Source organism: Hyperolius riggenbachi, chromosome 12 (genome assembly GCF_040937935.1).
Source record: "Hyperolius riggenbachi isolate aHypRig1 chromosome 12, aHypRig1.pri, whole genome shotgun sequence".
NCBI lineage: Eukaryota > Metazoa > Chordata > Amphibia > Anura > Hyperoliidae > Hyperolius > Hyperolius riggenbachi.
Genome location: NC_090657.1, coordinates 178,693,501 through 178,711,313, shown reverse-complemented (window position 1 = coordinate 178,711,313; position 17,813 = coordinate 178,693,501). Strand labels below are relative to the sequence as shown.

The 17,813-nt window shown below is 46.3% G+C and overlaps 1 protein-coding gene across 3 annotated transcripts in view; it reads left to right on the top strand.

The window, feature by feature from the left end:
• The window catches only part of SNPH (syntaphilin), a 103,380-nt gene that overhangs the window by 37,218 nt on the left and 48,349 nt on the right, over nucleotides 1-17,813 (top strand). For all 3 annotated transcript variants that reach the window (XM_068263514.1, XM_068263512.1, XM_068263513.1), the window contains exons 2-3: nucleotides 12,845-12,935; nucleotides 13,016-13,120. In XM_068263514.1, coding sequence (XP_068119615.1) covers nucleotides 12,892-12,935; nucleotides 13,016-13,120 — 149 coding nt within the window. In that variant the 5' untranslated portion in view covers nucleotides 12,845-12,891. The remainder of the gene's footprint in view (nucleotides 1-12,844; nucleotides 12,936-13,015; nucleotides 13,121-17,813) is intronic.

Here is a 17,813-nt window from a genome sequence, read left to right as displayed (position 1 = left end):
AGCGATTTTCTAAACATGCCTAACGTTTTTTGGAGCGTTTTTGTGTAGCATTTTTTTATATTTTGTTACAGTTCAGCTGTAACTGAACAGCTACTGTAACAAAAACGCTTGGTAAAACACTCTGATCTAGCGCTTTTCAGAGCAGTTTTCCACTTTCCTATACTCGTACTTAACATTGAGGCAGAATCGGTTTAGAAATCAGCAGAAATGCTGCAGCACCCGCTTTGCGTTTGGGGAAAAAAAAAAATTGCTCTAGTGTGATCCATCCCATTCAAATACATTAGCCAAGCGGATTTCAAACCGCAAGCATTTTTAAAAATGCTCAGAGCCGCTATTGGTGTGCACCAGCCCTGAGGCCAGAAACACACTAGGAGTGAATTCTAAGCGCTAGTAATTTGAAAAAGCTCTTGCTAAGGCAATGCTATGGGGGATTTTTTATAAAATCACATCGCTCAAGTGGGATCACACCCATAGCATTACATTGGCAAGAGTTTTCAAATTGCAAAGTGCTCAGAAAAACGCTCCTAGTGGGTTCCAGGCCTAAGGTATGTACGAGGCTGAAAACCACACCTGAACTGGACCAAAAAAGTATCTTTCTCATTCTGTGGCTTCTTCCAGTAGTCTAGCCTCTAGGTGTCTTCCACGTCTCCTCCATTGTGTCACTGCCCCTCCTAAAGATCTGTGACTAGAACTCCAGTTGTGAGCTACTACGCATGTGTGATCCCATCTGTGCACTTTCTGTAATGGTGTCTCGTTGCTTGGAACATCCCATGCTTGTACTGCAGTATTGTACTGCACATGTGCAGAATGCTTCCAATGACTGGAGTGCAATCAAAGTGGGGTATGGGCGGAACTGTGCATGCATAGTACCCCGCAACTAGAGTTCTAGTCTCAGATCTTTTGGTCCAATTCAGGTGTGCTTTAACCAGCCGGGCGGTATGGACGAGCTCAGCTCGTCCATTACCGCCGGAGGCTGCCGCTCAGGCCCTGCTGGGCCGATTTGCATGAAATAAAAAGCAGCACACGCAGCCGGCACTTTGCCAGCCGCGTGTGCTACCTGATCGCCGCCGCAGCGCGGCGATCCGCCGCGTGCAGCGGCGAAAGAGGGTCCCCCCAGCCGCCTGAGCCCAGCGTAGCCGGAACAAACAGTTCCGGCCAGCGCTAAGGGCTGGATCGGAGGCGGCTGACGTCAGGACGTCAGCTGACGTCCATGACGTCACTCCGCTCGTCGCCATGGCGACGAGGTAAGCGAAACAAGGAAGGCTGCTCATTGCAGCCTTCCTTGTTACTTCTGGTCGCCGGAGGCGATCAGAAGAACGCATCCGGAGCCCCCTCTAATGGGCTTTCATGCAGCCAACTTTCAGTTGGCTGCATGAAATAGTTTTTTTTTTTTTAATTAAAAAAAACCCTCCCGCAGCCGCCCTGGCGATCTTAATAGAACGCCAGGGTGGTTAAGATGTCTTGCTAAAACGGACCTAAACTCAGAACTTCCTGTCTGCTCTAAAAGTTAAGCAACTGCATAATAACCTTTTTAAAGAGAAGCCTTTCTTTGTTACAGCTGATACAAATCCTGCAATAAATCTGCAGTGTATCTACTTTCTGCTTTCAGAAGCCCAAGTCAGGCTCTCCCAAGTCGGGCTCTCCTGCCTCATGTACAATGGCCGCCGGCTGCGGCTGCACAGTCCGCATAGACGCGAGTGCGGCTGCGCAGCTCTAGGACCTCCCCCCGATCCACGCACAGGAGACAGCCTGGAGCGTGGATTTGGGGAAGGGAGGCACTAGAGCTTGCGCAGCCACACTTGCGTCTATGCGGACTGCGCAGCCACGGCCAGCTCCTGCGGGAATTTTACATGAGGCAGGAGAGCCCGACCCAGGCTGTGGGGTCGGGAGCGGCCCGGGGGGGCACGATTGAACAGCGGGGACCAGCGGAACTGCACGGAGGGCGCGGATTGCGTCCTCCGTAAGTCCTTTAAAGTAGACCTGAACTCTTGCACAGGATAGAAGGAAAATATAGACACATGCACCCTGAATGTGTTTAGAGGGTTTAGCCTGTTTAATTCCCTCTCGTTTGTGTCTAATCACAAGTTGTAATTTGATCCCTCGCCTGTGTCACATGACTGCCCATGGCAGATAAGTCCATTTGAAAGTACAGGCTGTAAACAATATGGCTGCTTCCATGAATCAGGAAGTAGAAAATGTGAAATGTATTTTAGGATTTGTATCAGCTGTAAAAAAAATACATGTTTTTTGTTTAAAGGTTATTATGCTGTGTATCTTTTAGTGCAGAGAGGACATTCTGAGTTCAGGTCCACATTAACACCCTGTGTTTACATATGAGATCTCTACCGTGGCAGTCAGCTGATAAAGCTAAGAGATCAAATTACAACTGGTGATTAGTCACAGATGAGGGAGAATTGGACAGGCTAAACCAGTGGTTCTCAAACTAAAGGTGCATACACACATCAGACTATAGTCTTTGGAAAATGAAAGATTACAGACCAATCTTACCACCCTTCATGTAGTATGAGAGCCATACTCTACACAGTGTTTTCTATAGAGCTGAACTCCACATCAGAAAAAATCTTTGCAAGATGCTGCACACACAGATGCTGTACAGACACAAAAGATCAGTATCTGCAAAAGATCTGTTCCTGCCAAAAATCCATTCCTGCAAATTGCAATGATAGTCTGAGATCTGCAGATCATCATACACACATGATTTAACTGACATTCATCTGCAGATCAGATCCACCAGGATGGATTTTCAGATCTGCGGATGATTGCTTGATCTGCAGATGAATGTCAGTTAAATCATGTGTGTATGATGATCTGCAGATCTCATAGACTTTCATTGCAATTTGCAGGAATGGATTTTTGGCAGGAACAGATCTTTTGCAGATACTGATCTTTTGTGTCTGTACAGCATCTGTGTGTCCAGCATCTTGCAAAGATTTTTTTCTGATGTGGAGTTCAGCTCCATAGAAACGACTGTGTAGAGGATGGCTCTCATACTACATGAAGGGTGGTAAGATTGGTCTGTGATCTTTTATTTTCCAAAGACTATAGTCTGATGTGTGTATGCACCTTTAGGCCTGTGGGCTGCATGTGGCCCCCAGAGGCTCTTTTACCGGCCCTCCACACACAAAATGTATTACTTATAGATGCAGTCGGCTACATCTTTAAATATTGGTGGTCCGCATATAGAATAGCAGTTCTGGCACCACCCATCCACATGGAAGCCAGAAAGCAGTAATTTGCTGGTTTCCAATCAGATTCCACATCAGGTGACACTGCTGTCCAATTGGACTGCAAGTTGTCGCCTGGGTATGTTTCACTGTCTGGCTCGCAAACACATCATTTTATATATACCCCAGCAGTCTGAAGTATGTTAACCCAGCCCTCGAGCCAAAACGTTTGGGGACTCCTCGGCTAAACTCTCTAGAAACATACAGAGTGCGTTTCTCTAGGTTTTCTTTCTGTCCTGTGCAAGAGTTCCGGTCCACTCAGAAATCTGTACATGTGTATCTAGTTTGAGTTAAAAGAGCTGCTAGTAGCGTTTACTACTATAGCCCAGGCTGGAAAAAGCCGATATCACTATCACTCCGTGAAATGGATTATCCAAATAATATACCAAATATACAAATTCCGTTTCCTCAAGAAATTGGAAATATGTGGAGACAATACAGAAATGTACAGTAAGTTTTTTGATAGGTTTGGGAGCTGCCGATCCATTAACTAGCAGCAGATTAATGAATCAGTTGCCAGTTGATTGTCCGGCATTTCTCCAGGCTGGATTATGCTTCTGAGCCGCTCTATTTCCTGGTTTCTGTCGAGCCCCAATCTTTGGAGACTGTTGTTGACCATCAGGCATAATTTTTTTTTTAATTATTTATGTAGCTTGGATGTGTCCTTTAGGTAAATCTGTAACCATATAAAAGAGAAAAAATCAGATACTTGAGGGAAGGTTCTGGATCCTAAAGAGCCTTTCACGGTCCCAATGTTCCAGTGCTAGCTCCCCCGTTAGCCACCGGGAGCACTTGTGTCTCCAAGTGCTTCCAAAGATGGGCTGCTCCTTACTGCGCATGTAGCTAATCCAGTCAGACTTTGGCTCCCTGCACACTGCAAATCCGTTTTCTGATTCAGTTTCAGATTCCGATTTTCAATTCCGATCTTCCCTGAATACATTCAACAGAAAAACGGATCAAAAAACGCTGCATGCAGTAAAGATTTAAAATCGGAATCTGAGGTAATAACCGATTAAAAATCGGAAATGCATGCAGTGTGCAAGAGGCCTTCAGTCGGACACACCAAACCTGCATGCTTGTTCAGGGTCTATCTATGACCAAATGTATTATGCTGGATACACACGGTGCGTTCCCGCACTCGATGCGCCGCTCTATTTCTGTCGATCCGCAGTCGCTCGATTATTTCCGACATGTCTGATTTGCGTTTCAATTAATCGTTAGGTCGATTTGGCATACTTTACATAACAATCGACCTAACAATCATCGAAATGCGCTCGGAAATAATCAAGCAGCCGGGAATCGGCGGCGCATCGAGTGCAGGAACGCACCATGTGTATCCAGCATTAGAGGCAGAGGATCAGCAGGACAGCTAGGCAATAGGCATTGTTTAAAAGTAAACCTGTCATCCTCCATATTCCTTTCAGTTCAGGTTTCATTTAACAACTTAAGCCTATCTGGACGGTAGGCGATGATGATATATCTGTCCAGATAGGCTACAATCCTGCCGCTGCCTCGTGCGCGCTCCCGCCACCTTCGGTTACCCCGGAGATCAGTGAATGGGAACAAAGTTCCCATTCAATAATCTAGTTCCCATTCAATAATCTAATTCCCTGTATAAAAGACCAAAACCGTCAACGAGACGGTTCCGTCTTTAAAGTGAACGTCCGGACTAAAAATCGACTCAGCAGCACGGAAAAGGCCTGGTGTTTCTTTAACAGTTTCACAGCATCAGAACTTTGTTTCTCTTATCCAAGCCTCATTTTTAGCTGCACAGAAGAAAACTGCCCGGGCTTTTTTCCCCGGATGCTGTGCAAAGCATGATGTGATTTCTGATGTTGTTGCTCTCGTTCTGCTGTTTTGGTGCAAATTTTTCTTTTTTTACATTTTGAATTTGACATTTAAAGCCTAGCGTGTGCAGCTGGGAGGGGTTATCAGGACACAGGACATTTGGAACTGTGTTTCCTGCTCCTTGTCACCTCCTTTCAACCAAAAAGATGGCTGCCCCCATGACAAAGATGGCAGCCCCCATGAATCACAAACATTTGCCTGTTCTTTTAAAACAGGGTAGGTAAAAAATTATATTACCTATCTATTCTAATTAACATAACTAATGTAACTTAATGACAGTATGTTTGTTTAGGCTGAAGTTCCCCTTTAACAAATCCCCTTCTGCCCCATTCACTCATTAGTTCTGATTTGCGGAGGAACTTTCTGCATGCAGAAGTGAGCTGCGAGGGCATCTTGTGGCCAAATAGTAAAATTAGATCTGGAAATAAAAAATTCCTGATGATTTTTTTTTTTTAACTTTTAAAATTAGCCCCTTACCTCCCACACTCCCCGATAGGTACACATAATTTTTTTCTTTTTGTACGAAAAATAAGTATACAGTAAAAACATTACATAAATAGTTGCCTTAGGGACAGAACTTTTTTTAATATGTATGTAGTAAAGTATATTACTGTTATTATTTAAATTATGGGCTTGTAATAAGTGATGGACGCAAAACTGAAAAAATGCACCTTTATTTCCAAATAAAATGTCGGTGCCATACATTGTGATAGGGACATAATTTAAACGTAAATAATAAATAGTAAATAATGTAATAACTGGGACAAATGGGAAAATAAAATACATGTGTTTTCAGTATGGGGGGGTGGGGGGGGAATCATGCCGCCACGAGTCTCTGCAGCAACCTCTTCTCTCACTCACCTCCCTGGGCTCCAGTGCTGCAATTTTACCTCCGTCCTCTGGGTGGCACTGCATCCCTCTGGTGGGATTGATGACTGATCTCACCAGAGTGATTCAGAGCCATGGAGGACAGGAAGGAGAACGGCTGTCGACGTCTGGATCCCCTGGAAGGTGATTAAAAACGCCCGCTGCGCAATGTACTCTGCATTGAGCTCCCGGTGGCTAGCCCGAGCGTAGATAGGCATTACTGTCAGGTTAAAGGACTGAACTGAAGCAAAAGGGATATGGAGGCTGCCATGTTTATTTCCTTTAAGTAATACCAGTTGCCTGGCTATCCTGATGATCCTCTAATACTTTTGGCCAGAGACCCTGAACAAGCATGCAGCATATCAGGGGTTTCTGATCTGTCAAGATTAGCTGCTTGCTTGTTTCTGGTGTTATTTAAACACTACTGCAGCCAACTAGATTAGCAGGACTGCCAGGCAACTAGTATTGTTTAAAAGGAGATAAATATGGCACCCTCCATATACTGTACATCTCACTTCAGTTGTCCTTTAAAGCATGGCAAACCAGACACTGTGAGAAAACCCTAGTGTAACACAAACATTTAAAATAACCTCTTTCTTGCCAAATATGTGACTATAACTAAGAGAGGTATACAGGACGGAGGGGGATACTGACATTAACCTCTTGCCGACTGCCTATCGCAGGATGGCGGCGGCAGAGAGGCTTTGTTGTTCCTGCGACACCAGATTTGTCGGAAGCTTGCTTGCGCGCGAGCTCCGGTCAGTTTTTTGTACGTACGTCAGTCACTTAGCTGTCCCAGTCTTATCCCTACCATAGTCGTATGTCTGTGTATCTTTTAATCTAGGGCCAAATAAAGGGGAGGCCAATTAACTTATTTGTATGTTTTATTTTTTATAACATTTCAGTCCTTTTATTATTAAAAAAACTAAAAAAAACTTCAAATAGCAGCAGCAATCAAATAGCACCAAAAGAAAGCTCTATTTGTTAGAAGAAAAGGAGGTAAAATTAATTTGGGTGCCAAGTTGTATGACCGAGTAATAAACTGTTAAGACCTTGTTCACATTACAAATCGCTAGCTCAAGCTCTGAGCGATTTGGTTAGCGATTTTAAAAGTGCTTTTCCCTGCGCTTTGCACTTAAAAAAGCAATTTTCTAAGCGTGGAGTGATATTTTCTTTTTTTTACACTCCCTGACCCGGAAATGAATAAATACAATGTATCTCTTCATAAAAGTGCTCGTGAAATCACTATACATATATATGTATGTATATGTACTGTTTCCCCGAAAATAAGACACTGTTTAATTTCCCTTCCAAAATATGCGCTAGGGCTTATTTTCAGGGAGGTCTTCTATTTTGTGGGAGTAGCCAGATCCCCCTCCGAGTGCCTCCGAGTGTATATAGACAGATTTCCCCCCCCCCCCTCCCCCCCAGCTTGCTTTACCTCCTTTGTGCTGGTTCCTGTCCCCCTCCTCAAGAAAGTTGGATCCCCTTGCGGTTTATGCCAGGCATAATGAAAACTGAAGATCAGCAGCGAAGGCAGCTAATGTAGTCCAGTAAGCACTGCCATATACAGGAAGTGATCTGTTTAATTCCTGTACATGGCGCTGTAACTGGGCTACATGAGCTGACGTCACCACTGCTCTGCGATTTGAATTATGCCTGGCATTAACTGCAGGGTGATCCGGAGGGGGACAGGAGCCGGCACAGAGGAGGTAAAGCAAGCGGGTGGCGAGCGATTTGGGGGGGGGGGGGGGATGGGCGCTGAACGGAGCAGGACCCTAGCGCCCACTGTGAATGGGGCTTATTTTAGGAGGATGTCTTATATTTTGAGTATACTTGAAAATATGGGCTGGGGCTTATTTTAAGGGGATGTCTTAAATTTGGGGTAACGCGGTATATACAGGCATGGCTCACTTCCTTTTCATTGCCTAAAAAAAAAATGTTAATGTCTGCTTTAAAATTAGGCCCGCCCCGGCCAACGTCACACCGCAATCGCCGCACTGATTGAACACTGGGTCCCCGGAAGAATAGTGGGGACAAGGGGATCCCGGCAGCCGGATCACAGGTAGCATGCCTTCAGGGAGAAGCCTGGGTCCCGCTGCGCAGCGCTGATCTCATGCGGAACCCAGAAACAGTTTTTTTTCCCCTCACGCTGCGGTTTTTGCCAGCCCGATCTGAGCACAGGCTTACTGCTCCTAGCACACAAAGCGGAGCCCGTGCTCAGGTCGGGATTACCGCCAGGGGGTTAAGGCCTCGCTGCAGGGCCGCACAACTCTGCACACAAGTGGTTTCCCCCCCAACCCCACCCCCTCCTTTTCTGCCTACCAACAGAACTTTCTGTTGGTGGGCTGTAATTGCCCCCAGGATGTTTTTTTTTATAAATATTTCATTTTTTTTCCCACAATACATTTTTCTTTTCTTCTTTTCTATCCCTCCCTCCCCCCGCCAGCCAATCAACGCGATCTGCTGTCATGACAGCAGATTGCTTCTCTGCCTCCGTAGGGGACAGCTGTGTCACACAGTTGTCCCCAGTACAGCTCTGCCATAGATTGCAGTACTGTACACAGTAAATAGATGGCGGCTGCCCCAGGACCGCTCCACGGCAATTGGCGTGAAGTCCGGGGGCGGGGTTTTGCAGGAGATTGCGTGCGCATCTCCGCTTGAATGATGGAGCTCTGCCCTCAGTCTTCCAGCGGCGATCGCTGGGAGACTGATGATGGAGCTCCGCTCCGTCATTCAAGCGGAGATGTGCACGCAATCTCCTGCAAAACCCCGCCCCCGGACTTCACTCCAATTGGCGTGGAGTAATCCACTCCTGGGGCTGCTGCCGCGTTCACGCCAATAGGTGTGGAGCGGTCCGCAAGGGGTTAACAAATATTATTGTGATGCTAAAGTTAGTTGAAGAAACATGAATCCCAATCCAGCCAGTTATATTCCAACTTCCTTCAAACATGAGTTACAAAACAGCTCTGTACCCGAGTCACGCATGATGCTCAGCAGGTGCCGGAAGTTGTTCTCCACAGGGCTGTGGAGTCGGTACAAAAATCATCCGACTCCTCAGTTTATGAAATTACTGGCTCCAAATCTGACTCCTTAGTCTAATAATTACCGGGGCTGTGGATTTGGTAGAAAAATACTCCTACTCCTCAGTTTATGAAACAACCAATTCCGGGTACCCAAACTTGCTCAGACTCCGACTCCACAGCCCTGGTCCTCCAGCAGAGTTCTCCAACCCTGTCCTCAAGGCTCTGTGGATTCTCACAAACGTGCACTGCTGGTGGGCCATGAGGACAGGCTTGGGGAACACTGCAAAGGTGAGGTAGAAGGGACTGTCTTCAGGATGAAGTTTATGCTTAGAGGGCTCTGCCAGAATGATAATTGGCAGGTTATATAGAAGTGGGTTTCCTATTGTCCTCAGGGGCTTGAGTAGTAAAGAACATAAGATCCAAACTTGGACTAGATTTATTCAACCATCCACTATTCGGGCTCAGACACACTAGAAGCGCTTTTTGTCCTACAGAGCTTTCTGAGAGCTTTTTAAAAAATGCTCCCATTGATTTACATTAAAATTGTGGTAAAATTTTGCGATTATACCGTGATTCTTATGTAAGTCAATGGGAGTGTTTTTTAAAAAGCTCTCCGAAAGCTCTGGAGGCCAAAAAGCATGCAGAAAATGCTTATAGTGTGTCTGAACCCTTACAGAGCTGAGGTAAGATAGCAACCCTTTCCTGGATCACATGTGGCTGTGGCAAAGGACTGCAGAGAAATGGTAAACTTTTCTGGTGTGCTGTGTGACCCAGACAGGGTTGCCTATTATCCCCCTCATAGTAGACAGTTTTTTTTTTTTTTGTTTTTTTTTTATATATAGAAGTAAACCTGAGACCAATGAGACAAAAGGATTTACACTTTCTTGGGGCTTCCTCCAGCCCCCTGTAGGCCCTATCGGTGTCTGTCCAGTCCCCTCTGTTTTCCTGCTGGTCAGGGACTACTGCGCAGGTTCGGCCCTGGCCACACTCCTTGCCCTGTAGTGGCACGGAGCGTTTTATCCCTTCACAGTTAGCTTAGGCTTATAACTACGCAGGTGCAGCCGGGCTCGGATGCCACATGAGATGTTTTTATGCTGCCATGTATCATACGTTCATGTAGTTGCAGCCAAAGGCGCTTGTGGTTGGGCGGTGGAACTGCTCAATAAATGAGCAATTTTGCCATCCGTGGAAAAGAGGCCTAATGGTTCACCTGCTCCTTTGCAGTAGGAGAGGTGCTAAGGCGAGGCCCGCCATTCCTAAAGTGATTGCGTATGGGATTCCTGCTGACTGTTCCATATATAGAACTGCATAGGTGAGGGTCTGCTCCAGTTGGATATTGCTCTGCAATTACCTTGAACTCCCCAGGGCTAAACTGAATTGTTGCACAGGAGAGGAATTTTGCCTGGCGGTCATGCTTTTGGAATCAGTTGTGTTTTGAGTCACAGACCTATATGCAGCCAGTGATACCTTCTGTTTTTAAAATACATTTTTGTATTGCATAGCCTTTTTGGTCGGTCCTTTTTTTTTTTTTTTTAGCCTCTGAAACACTCCTAGGAGTTCTCATTCACTATGAGGCAATCTGTAACTCTGGAGTCAGAGCAGAGTCACAGCATCTGATCCGCATGCTCAGTCTTGGTCAGTGACTTGTAGGCGGAGCCTCAGCACCGAAGCTGGTATTGTTTACTAGAGAATGAAGATGGCAGCCTCCATGTTCCTCTCACTTCAGGTTCCTTTTATGGCTATGTGCACACAATATCCATTCAAAACACAGCCAAGAAGTTGCAAGGCAGTTGTAGGTTTTTCCCAGCTTGTTGGCTACAGTGAATGGTGCTGTGCAGAAACATGGCCACAGAAGTACGAGGGAATAGCATCTCGTGGTAATGAGGCGATTGTAATGCACTGGAGGCACTTTCACTGGTGGAGACAGATGAATCACGTACTAAACCAGACAGAAGAGAGCAGTGTGCGCTGAGCCTAATGATACCTGTCTGCTTGACGGATTAATCAGCTGTTAGAGAATTAATCATTACATTCAAAATCTGATTAGCTCCCTGCAAAAATTCAATTGCACATTTTCACTTCCTGTGAAGCAAGAAAATCACTTAAAGGACACCTGAAGTGAGAAGAATATGAAGGCTGACATATTGATTTCCTTTTAAACCATACCAGTTGTCTAGTATCTTGCTGATCTCATTGGCATCAGTAGTGTCTGAATCACAGGCCTGAAACAAGTATGCAACTAATCCAGTCAGATTTCATTCAGAAACATCTGATCTGCTGCATGCTTGTTCAGGGTCTATGGCAAAAGGCATACCTCACAACCTTTTTAAATTAGAAATCAGGACACATAGGCCACACCCCTAACACACCCCCTAGTCACGCTTACCATAAAGTTTTTTTTTTTTTTTTTTTGTTTTTTTTTTTTATATTTTATCCCCATATATTTTTAAATAAATATTTCCCTCATATACCCTGCCCGTGGGTGGGGAGGAGGGTGAGGATGGCTGTGAGTGGGGAGAGTGGTGCCACTGTAAAAGGCAAAAAAAAAAATGATCGAGGCGCCAGCCGTGCCGAAGTGGGATGCCGGCATCACTTTTCCACCTCCCTCCCTCGGAATCTGCCCCCCCCCCCCCCCCCCGCTAGCAGATTGCGCAGGTGAGCGGGCTGTCATCTTACAGGCGTCCATCCATGCGTACCGGCATCCGACTTCACTGTGCTTCCTGTGATGTCACAGGAAGCAGAGTGAAATCAGATGCCGGTGCACATGGATGGACGCCGGTAAGATGACAGCCCGCTCCACTCAGCTGCACACTCTGCTAGCAGGGGGGACACGGGGGCAGATTCCAAGGGAGGGAGGGAGGGAGGGAGGGAGGTAGAAATGTGATGCCAGCATCTCACATCCCACTTCGGCGCGGATGGCACCTCGATCATTTTTTTTCCCTCTCTGCCCACTGCCTGCCGGGACTTGGGGGGGTCATACCAGGATAGGGGGAGAGCCCCCCCAAATCTGGACAGTCCCGCAGCATTCGGGACAGTTGGAAGGCATGGCTAAAAGTATTAGCAGAGGATAAAAAGGGATGGACAGGCAATGTGGTTTGTTTGAGAGGAAGTCAATATGACTGCCTCCATATTCTTCTCACTTCAGATGTGCTTCAAAGTCAAATTGCTCATACTAAGTTCCATTATGAAAATACACACAGGTCTACTCCTGCCATCCTCCCACCAGACAGACACAGATTCCCCAATGTTATTTAATTAGGGACCCCTCCCTCTTTTGAAGGAAAGGGGCCTTTTTGATCATCTTCCAGCAGCCAAAGGCTGACCCCTTATTCAATTAAGTTTTCTCCTAAGGGCTCTTTCACATAAGACAACGTGAGCAGGAGCCGTTCTCCTGCACGCGTTGTCTGCCTGCGGCGTGTCGTCGGGTATCTGTGGTGCGACGCAATCAGCGGCGGTAGCTGGTAATGAAACCCGACGGAAAACGCTGGCTCGTGGGTGCGTTGGACGAAAAACTGCGCCCGGGTGCGTCGGAACCGCAACGCATTGAAACGCAGAGTTGGGTGTGAAAGGTAAAATGAAAGTCTATGGACTTTCATTTATCTTGGTTAACGCAACTGTTAGCCGTTTGCGTTAACGCACAAAATCGCCGCAAGTGTGAAAGAGCCCTAAGAGATACTTTATTGATATAACAAAAAAATAGGCGAAAAAGTATTGTCAAATTGTTGCTTGCTGATGGCTCAAGGTGCATTAAGCAGTGTCTTTACTTTTTAAAAAATGAACCTCCACATACATACATTGTGGCTCTTATATTTAGTTGTTTGTTGCACTGTTCTAATAGAATGTCATTTGCTGCTCTAGGAGGTGCTCTCTGCCGCCCCCTTGCCCCACCCTGCTGCAGTGCACCAATGTCTGTCCCTGGAGGCAGGAGGGCTTCGGTTGGCTCTCGCAGGTAAGTCCACACTTCACTAGCTCCTTTCTTTGTGAATTTCTTACCTTGGCTTCACTGATGACCTTTTTTTCCCACCGCAGGCGAACCTCCCCTCCAGTCTCTATGAGGGATCCCTATTGCACCTCCTCGGTTAGCAGTAGCACCTCAAGCTCTTATAAAGGAAGCGATAGCAGCCCCTCTTCCAGGTATGGCTGCTACACTGATGTGCTAATCTGACTGTTAATTTGTCAGACGGCTGGCGCACCCCAAGAGTGGTTCTGAGCGTTTTTAAAAACGCTTGCGGTCTGAAAACCGCTTGGCTAATAAATGTGAATTGGATGGAGCACACCAGAGTGTTTTTTTTTTTTTTTCCCTTTCCCCCAACTGCAAACTCGGGTCCTGCAGCATTTTCGCTGATTACTGAGGCGATTCTGCCTCAGTGTTAAGTATATGGAAAAAAGTTCCTGAAAAACGTTAGATCGGAGCGAATTTCAAAGCGTTTTTTTACAGTAGCTGTTCAGGTACAGCTCTATTGTAACAAAATATAAAAAAATGCTCAAAAAATCGCTAGGCATGATTAGAAAATCTCTCTAACCTCCCTAATATCGCTCTGAAAAACCTTTTCAAAAATCACTAGCGTTTGTGGATCCACTAGCAGTTTTTGGTGTGCACTGGCCCTCAGATCGGACCTGTCCTACAACTCTCAATCTTTCAAACTTAGTTATGCTGGCTGTACACTATGCAACTTGTGCTAGATCAGATAAGCAATCAATACCATAAAACTATTAGTTTAACCACTTGCCGACCGCACGCTTATACCGTGCGTCGGCAAAGTGGCAGCTGCAGGACCAGCGACGCAGTACTGCGTCACCAGCTGCAGGCTGATTAATCAGGAAGCAGCCGCTCGCGCGAGCGGCTGCTTCCTGTCAAATCACGGCGGGGGGGCTCCGTGAATAGCCTGCGGGCCGCCGATGGCGGCTCGCAGGCTACATGTAAACTCAAGCGGAAATAATCCGCTTTGTTTACATTTGTACGGCGCTGCTGCGTAGCAGCGCCGTAAGGCAGATCGGCGGTCCCCGGCCAATCAGCGGCCGGGGATCGCCGCCATGTGACAGGGGACGTCCTGTCACTGGCTGCACAGGACGGATAGCGTCCTGTGCAGCCCGGATCACCGGGGAGGGGACAGGTAGGAGAGGGAGGGGGGAATTTCGCCGCGGAGGGGGGCTTTGAGGTGCCCCCCCCCCCCCGCCAGCCACACGCAGGCAGAAGAGATTAGACCCCCCCTGCACATCATCCCCATAGGGGGGAAAAAAGGGGGGCAATCTGATCTCTCTGCCTGCAACCTGATCTGTGCTGGGGGCTGCAGAGCCCACCCAGCACAGATCACTAATAACCACGCTGGTCCTTAAGGGGGGGTAAAGGGTGGGTCATCAAGTGGTTAACTGCTCTACCACTTTTCACCAGTCGATATAACACAAACGTTTAGCAGAAAATCTCAGGGCTGTGGAGTCAGTACAAAAATCATCCAACACCTCAGTTTATGAATCCTCCAACTCCAGGTACCCAAAAATTGCTCCGACTCCCTGACTCAGACTTCTTAGTCTAATACTTACCAGGGCTGTGGTGTTGGTACAAAAATCGTCCGATCGTCGGACTCCTGACTCTGACGCCTCAGTTTATGAAACCACCGACTCTGACTCTCCGATTCCAACTCCGACTCCACAGCCCTGGATGTGCTTCCACTGCGTAGTGCAAGAGTCTAAGTCATGTAGACATTGGGGTGCCTCATCAGAGTTTTGCTGAGTGGCCACATGATTTGTAGTTAAGCCACTGGAGACCAGGCATTATTTTTACTGGCTTTGGAATTCTCAGAAACAAACTTTCCACAGAGCTGCACCTGGCAGGACTAAAGAGGTTTGTTTAGATAAAATTTCTTTAAAACTCAGTAGATATAAAAACAGTAACTCGCATACGGGGCCCATAAACTGGGAACCCCTAAAGATTAGCGCGCATGTAATGGTCAATCGTAGATCAATAGTTACCTGTTACCTGTTACCTTCCTGACCGGTTTCGAAGGTGGCAACATTGTCTATTGATCTTCGATTGGCTATTACATGCGCGCTAATCATCAGGGGTTCCCAGTTTATGGGCCCTGTATGCGAGTTACTGTTTTTATATCTACTACCTTTTTAACCACTTAAGGACCAGAGCCTTTTTTTCCATTCAGACCACTGCAGCTTTCACGGTTTATTGCTCAGTCATACAACCTACCACCTAAATGAATTTTACCTCATTTCCTTCTCACAAATACAGCTTTCTTTTGATGCTATTTGATTGCTGCTGCGATTTTTAGTTTTTATTATATTCATCAAAAAAGACATGAATTTTGTCAAAAAAATGGCTTTTTTAACTTTCTGTGCTGACATTTTTCAAATAAAGTAAAATTTCCTATACATTTGAGCGCGAAAGTTATTCTGCTACATGTCTTTGATTAAAAAAAAAAAAAAAAACATTCAGTGTATATTTATTGGTTTGGATAAAAGTTATAGCGTTTACAAACTATGGTGCCAAAAGTGAATTTTCCCATTTTGAAGCATCTCCGACTTTTCTGCGCACCTGTCAGGTTTCATGAGGGGCTAAAATTCCAGGATAGTATAAATACCCCCCAAATGACCCCATTTTTGAAAGAAGACATCCCAAAGTATTCACTGAGAGGCATGGTGAGTTCATAGAGGATTGTATTTTTTGTCACAAGTTAGCGGAAAATGACACTTTGTGACAAAAAAAAAGAAAGTTTCCATTTCTTCTAACTTGCGACAAAAAAAAAAAATGAAATCTGCCACGGACTCACTATGCTCCTCTATGAATACCTTGAAGTGTCTACTTTCCAAAATGGGGTCATTTGTGGGGAGTGTTTACTGTCCTGGCATTTTGGGGGGTGCTAAATTGTAAGCACCCCTGTAAAGCCTAAAGGTGCTCATTGGACTTAGGGCCCCTTAGCGCAGTTAGGCTGCAAAAAAGTGCCACACATGTGGTATTGCCATACTCGGGAGAGGTAGTATAATGTGTTTTGGGGTGTATTTTTACACATACCTATGCTGGGTGGGAGAAATATCTCTGTAAATGACAATTTTTAGATTTTTTTTTTTTTTCCACACAATTGTCCATTTACAGAGATATTTCTCCCACTCAGCATGGGTATGTGTAAAAACACCCCAAAACACATTATACTACTTATCCTGAGTACGGCGATACCAGATGTGTGGCACTTTTTTGCACCCTAACTGCGCTAAGGGGCCCAAAGTCCAATGAGTAACTTTAGGATTTCACAGGTCATTTTGCGACATTTGGTTTCAAGACTACTCCTCATGGTTTAGGGCCCCTAAAATGCCAGGGCAGTATAGGAACCCCACAAATGACCCCATTTTAGAAAGCAGACACCCCAAGGTTTTCCGTTAGGAGTATGGTGAGTTCATAGAAGATCTTCTTTTTTGTCACAAGTTAGTGAAAAATGAAACTTTGTGAAAAAACAATAAAAATCAATTTCCGCTAACTTTTGACAAAAAATAAAATCTTCTATGAATGCTTCATACACCTAACAGAATACCTTGGGGTGTTTTTTTTTCTAAAAAGGGGTCACTTGTGGAGTTCCTATACTGCCCTGGCATTTTACGGGCCCAAAACCGTGAGTAGTCTGGAAACCAAATGTCTCAAAATGACTGTTCAGGGGTATAAGCATCTGCAAATTTTGATGGCAGGTGGTCTATGAGGGGGCGAATTTTGTGGAACCGGTCATAAGCAGGGTGGCCTCTTACATGACAGGTTGTATTGGGCCTGATCTGATGGATAGGGGGGGGGGGGGGGTGACAGGAGGTGATTGATGGGTGTCTCAGGGGGTGGTTAGAGGGGAAAATAGATGCAATCAATGCACTGGGGAGGTGATCTGAAGGGGGGTCTGAGGGTTTGGCCGAGTGATCTGGAGCCCACACAGGGCAAATTGGGGCCTAATTTGATGGGTAGGTGTGCTAGGGGGTGACAGGAGGTGGTTGATGGGTGTCTCAAGGTGTGATTAGAGGGGGGAATAGATGCAAGCAATGCACTGGCGAGGTGATCAGGGCTGGGGTCTGAGGGCGTTCTGAGGGTGTGGGCGGGTGATTGGGTGCCCTAGGGGCAGATAGGGGTCTAATCTGATGGGTAGCAGTGACAGGGGGTGATTGATGGGTAATTAGTGGGTGTTTAGAGGAGAGAACAGATGTAAACAATGCACTTGGGAGGTGATCTGACGGCGGGTCTGCAGGCGATCTGATGGTGTGGGTGGGTGATCAGCTTACCCGCAAGGGACAGGTTAGGGGCTGATTGATGGGTGGCAGTGACAGGGGGTGATTGATAGGTGATCAGTGGGTTATTACAGGGAAGAACAGATGTAAATAATGCACTGGCGAATTGATAAGGGGGGGTCTGAGGGCAATCTGAGCATGTAGGCGGGTGATTGGGTGCCCGCAAGGGGCAGATTAGGGTCTAATCTGATGGGTAACAGTGATAGGGGGTGATTGATGGGTAATTAGTGGGTGTTTAGAGGAGAGAACAGATGTAAACAGTGCACTTGGGAGGTGATCTGACGTTGGGTCTGCAGGCGATCTAATGGTGTGGGTGGGTGATCAGATTGCCCGCAAGGGGCAGGTTAGGGGCTGATTGATGGGTGTTAGTGACAGGGGATGATTGATGGGTGATTGACAGGTGATCAGGGGGGATGGATGCATACAGTACACAGGGTGGGGGCACATCTGGGGGGGGGGGTCTGGGGAGAATCTGAGGGGTGGGGGGTGATCAGGAGTCGCCAGGGGGCAGTTTAGGGACTAAAAAAAAAAATAGCGTTGACAGATAGTGACAGGGAGTGAT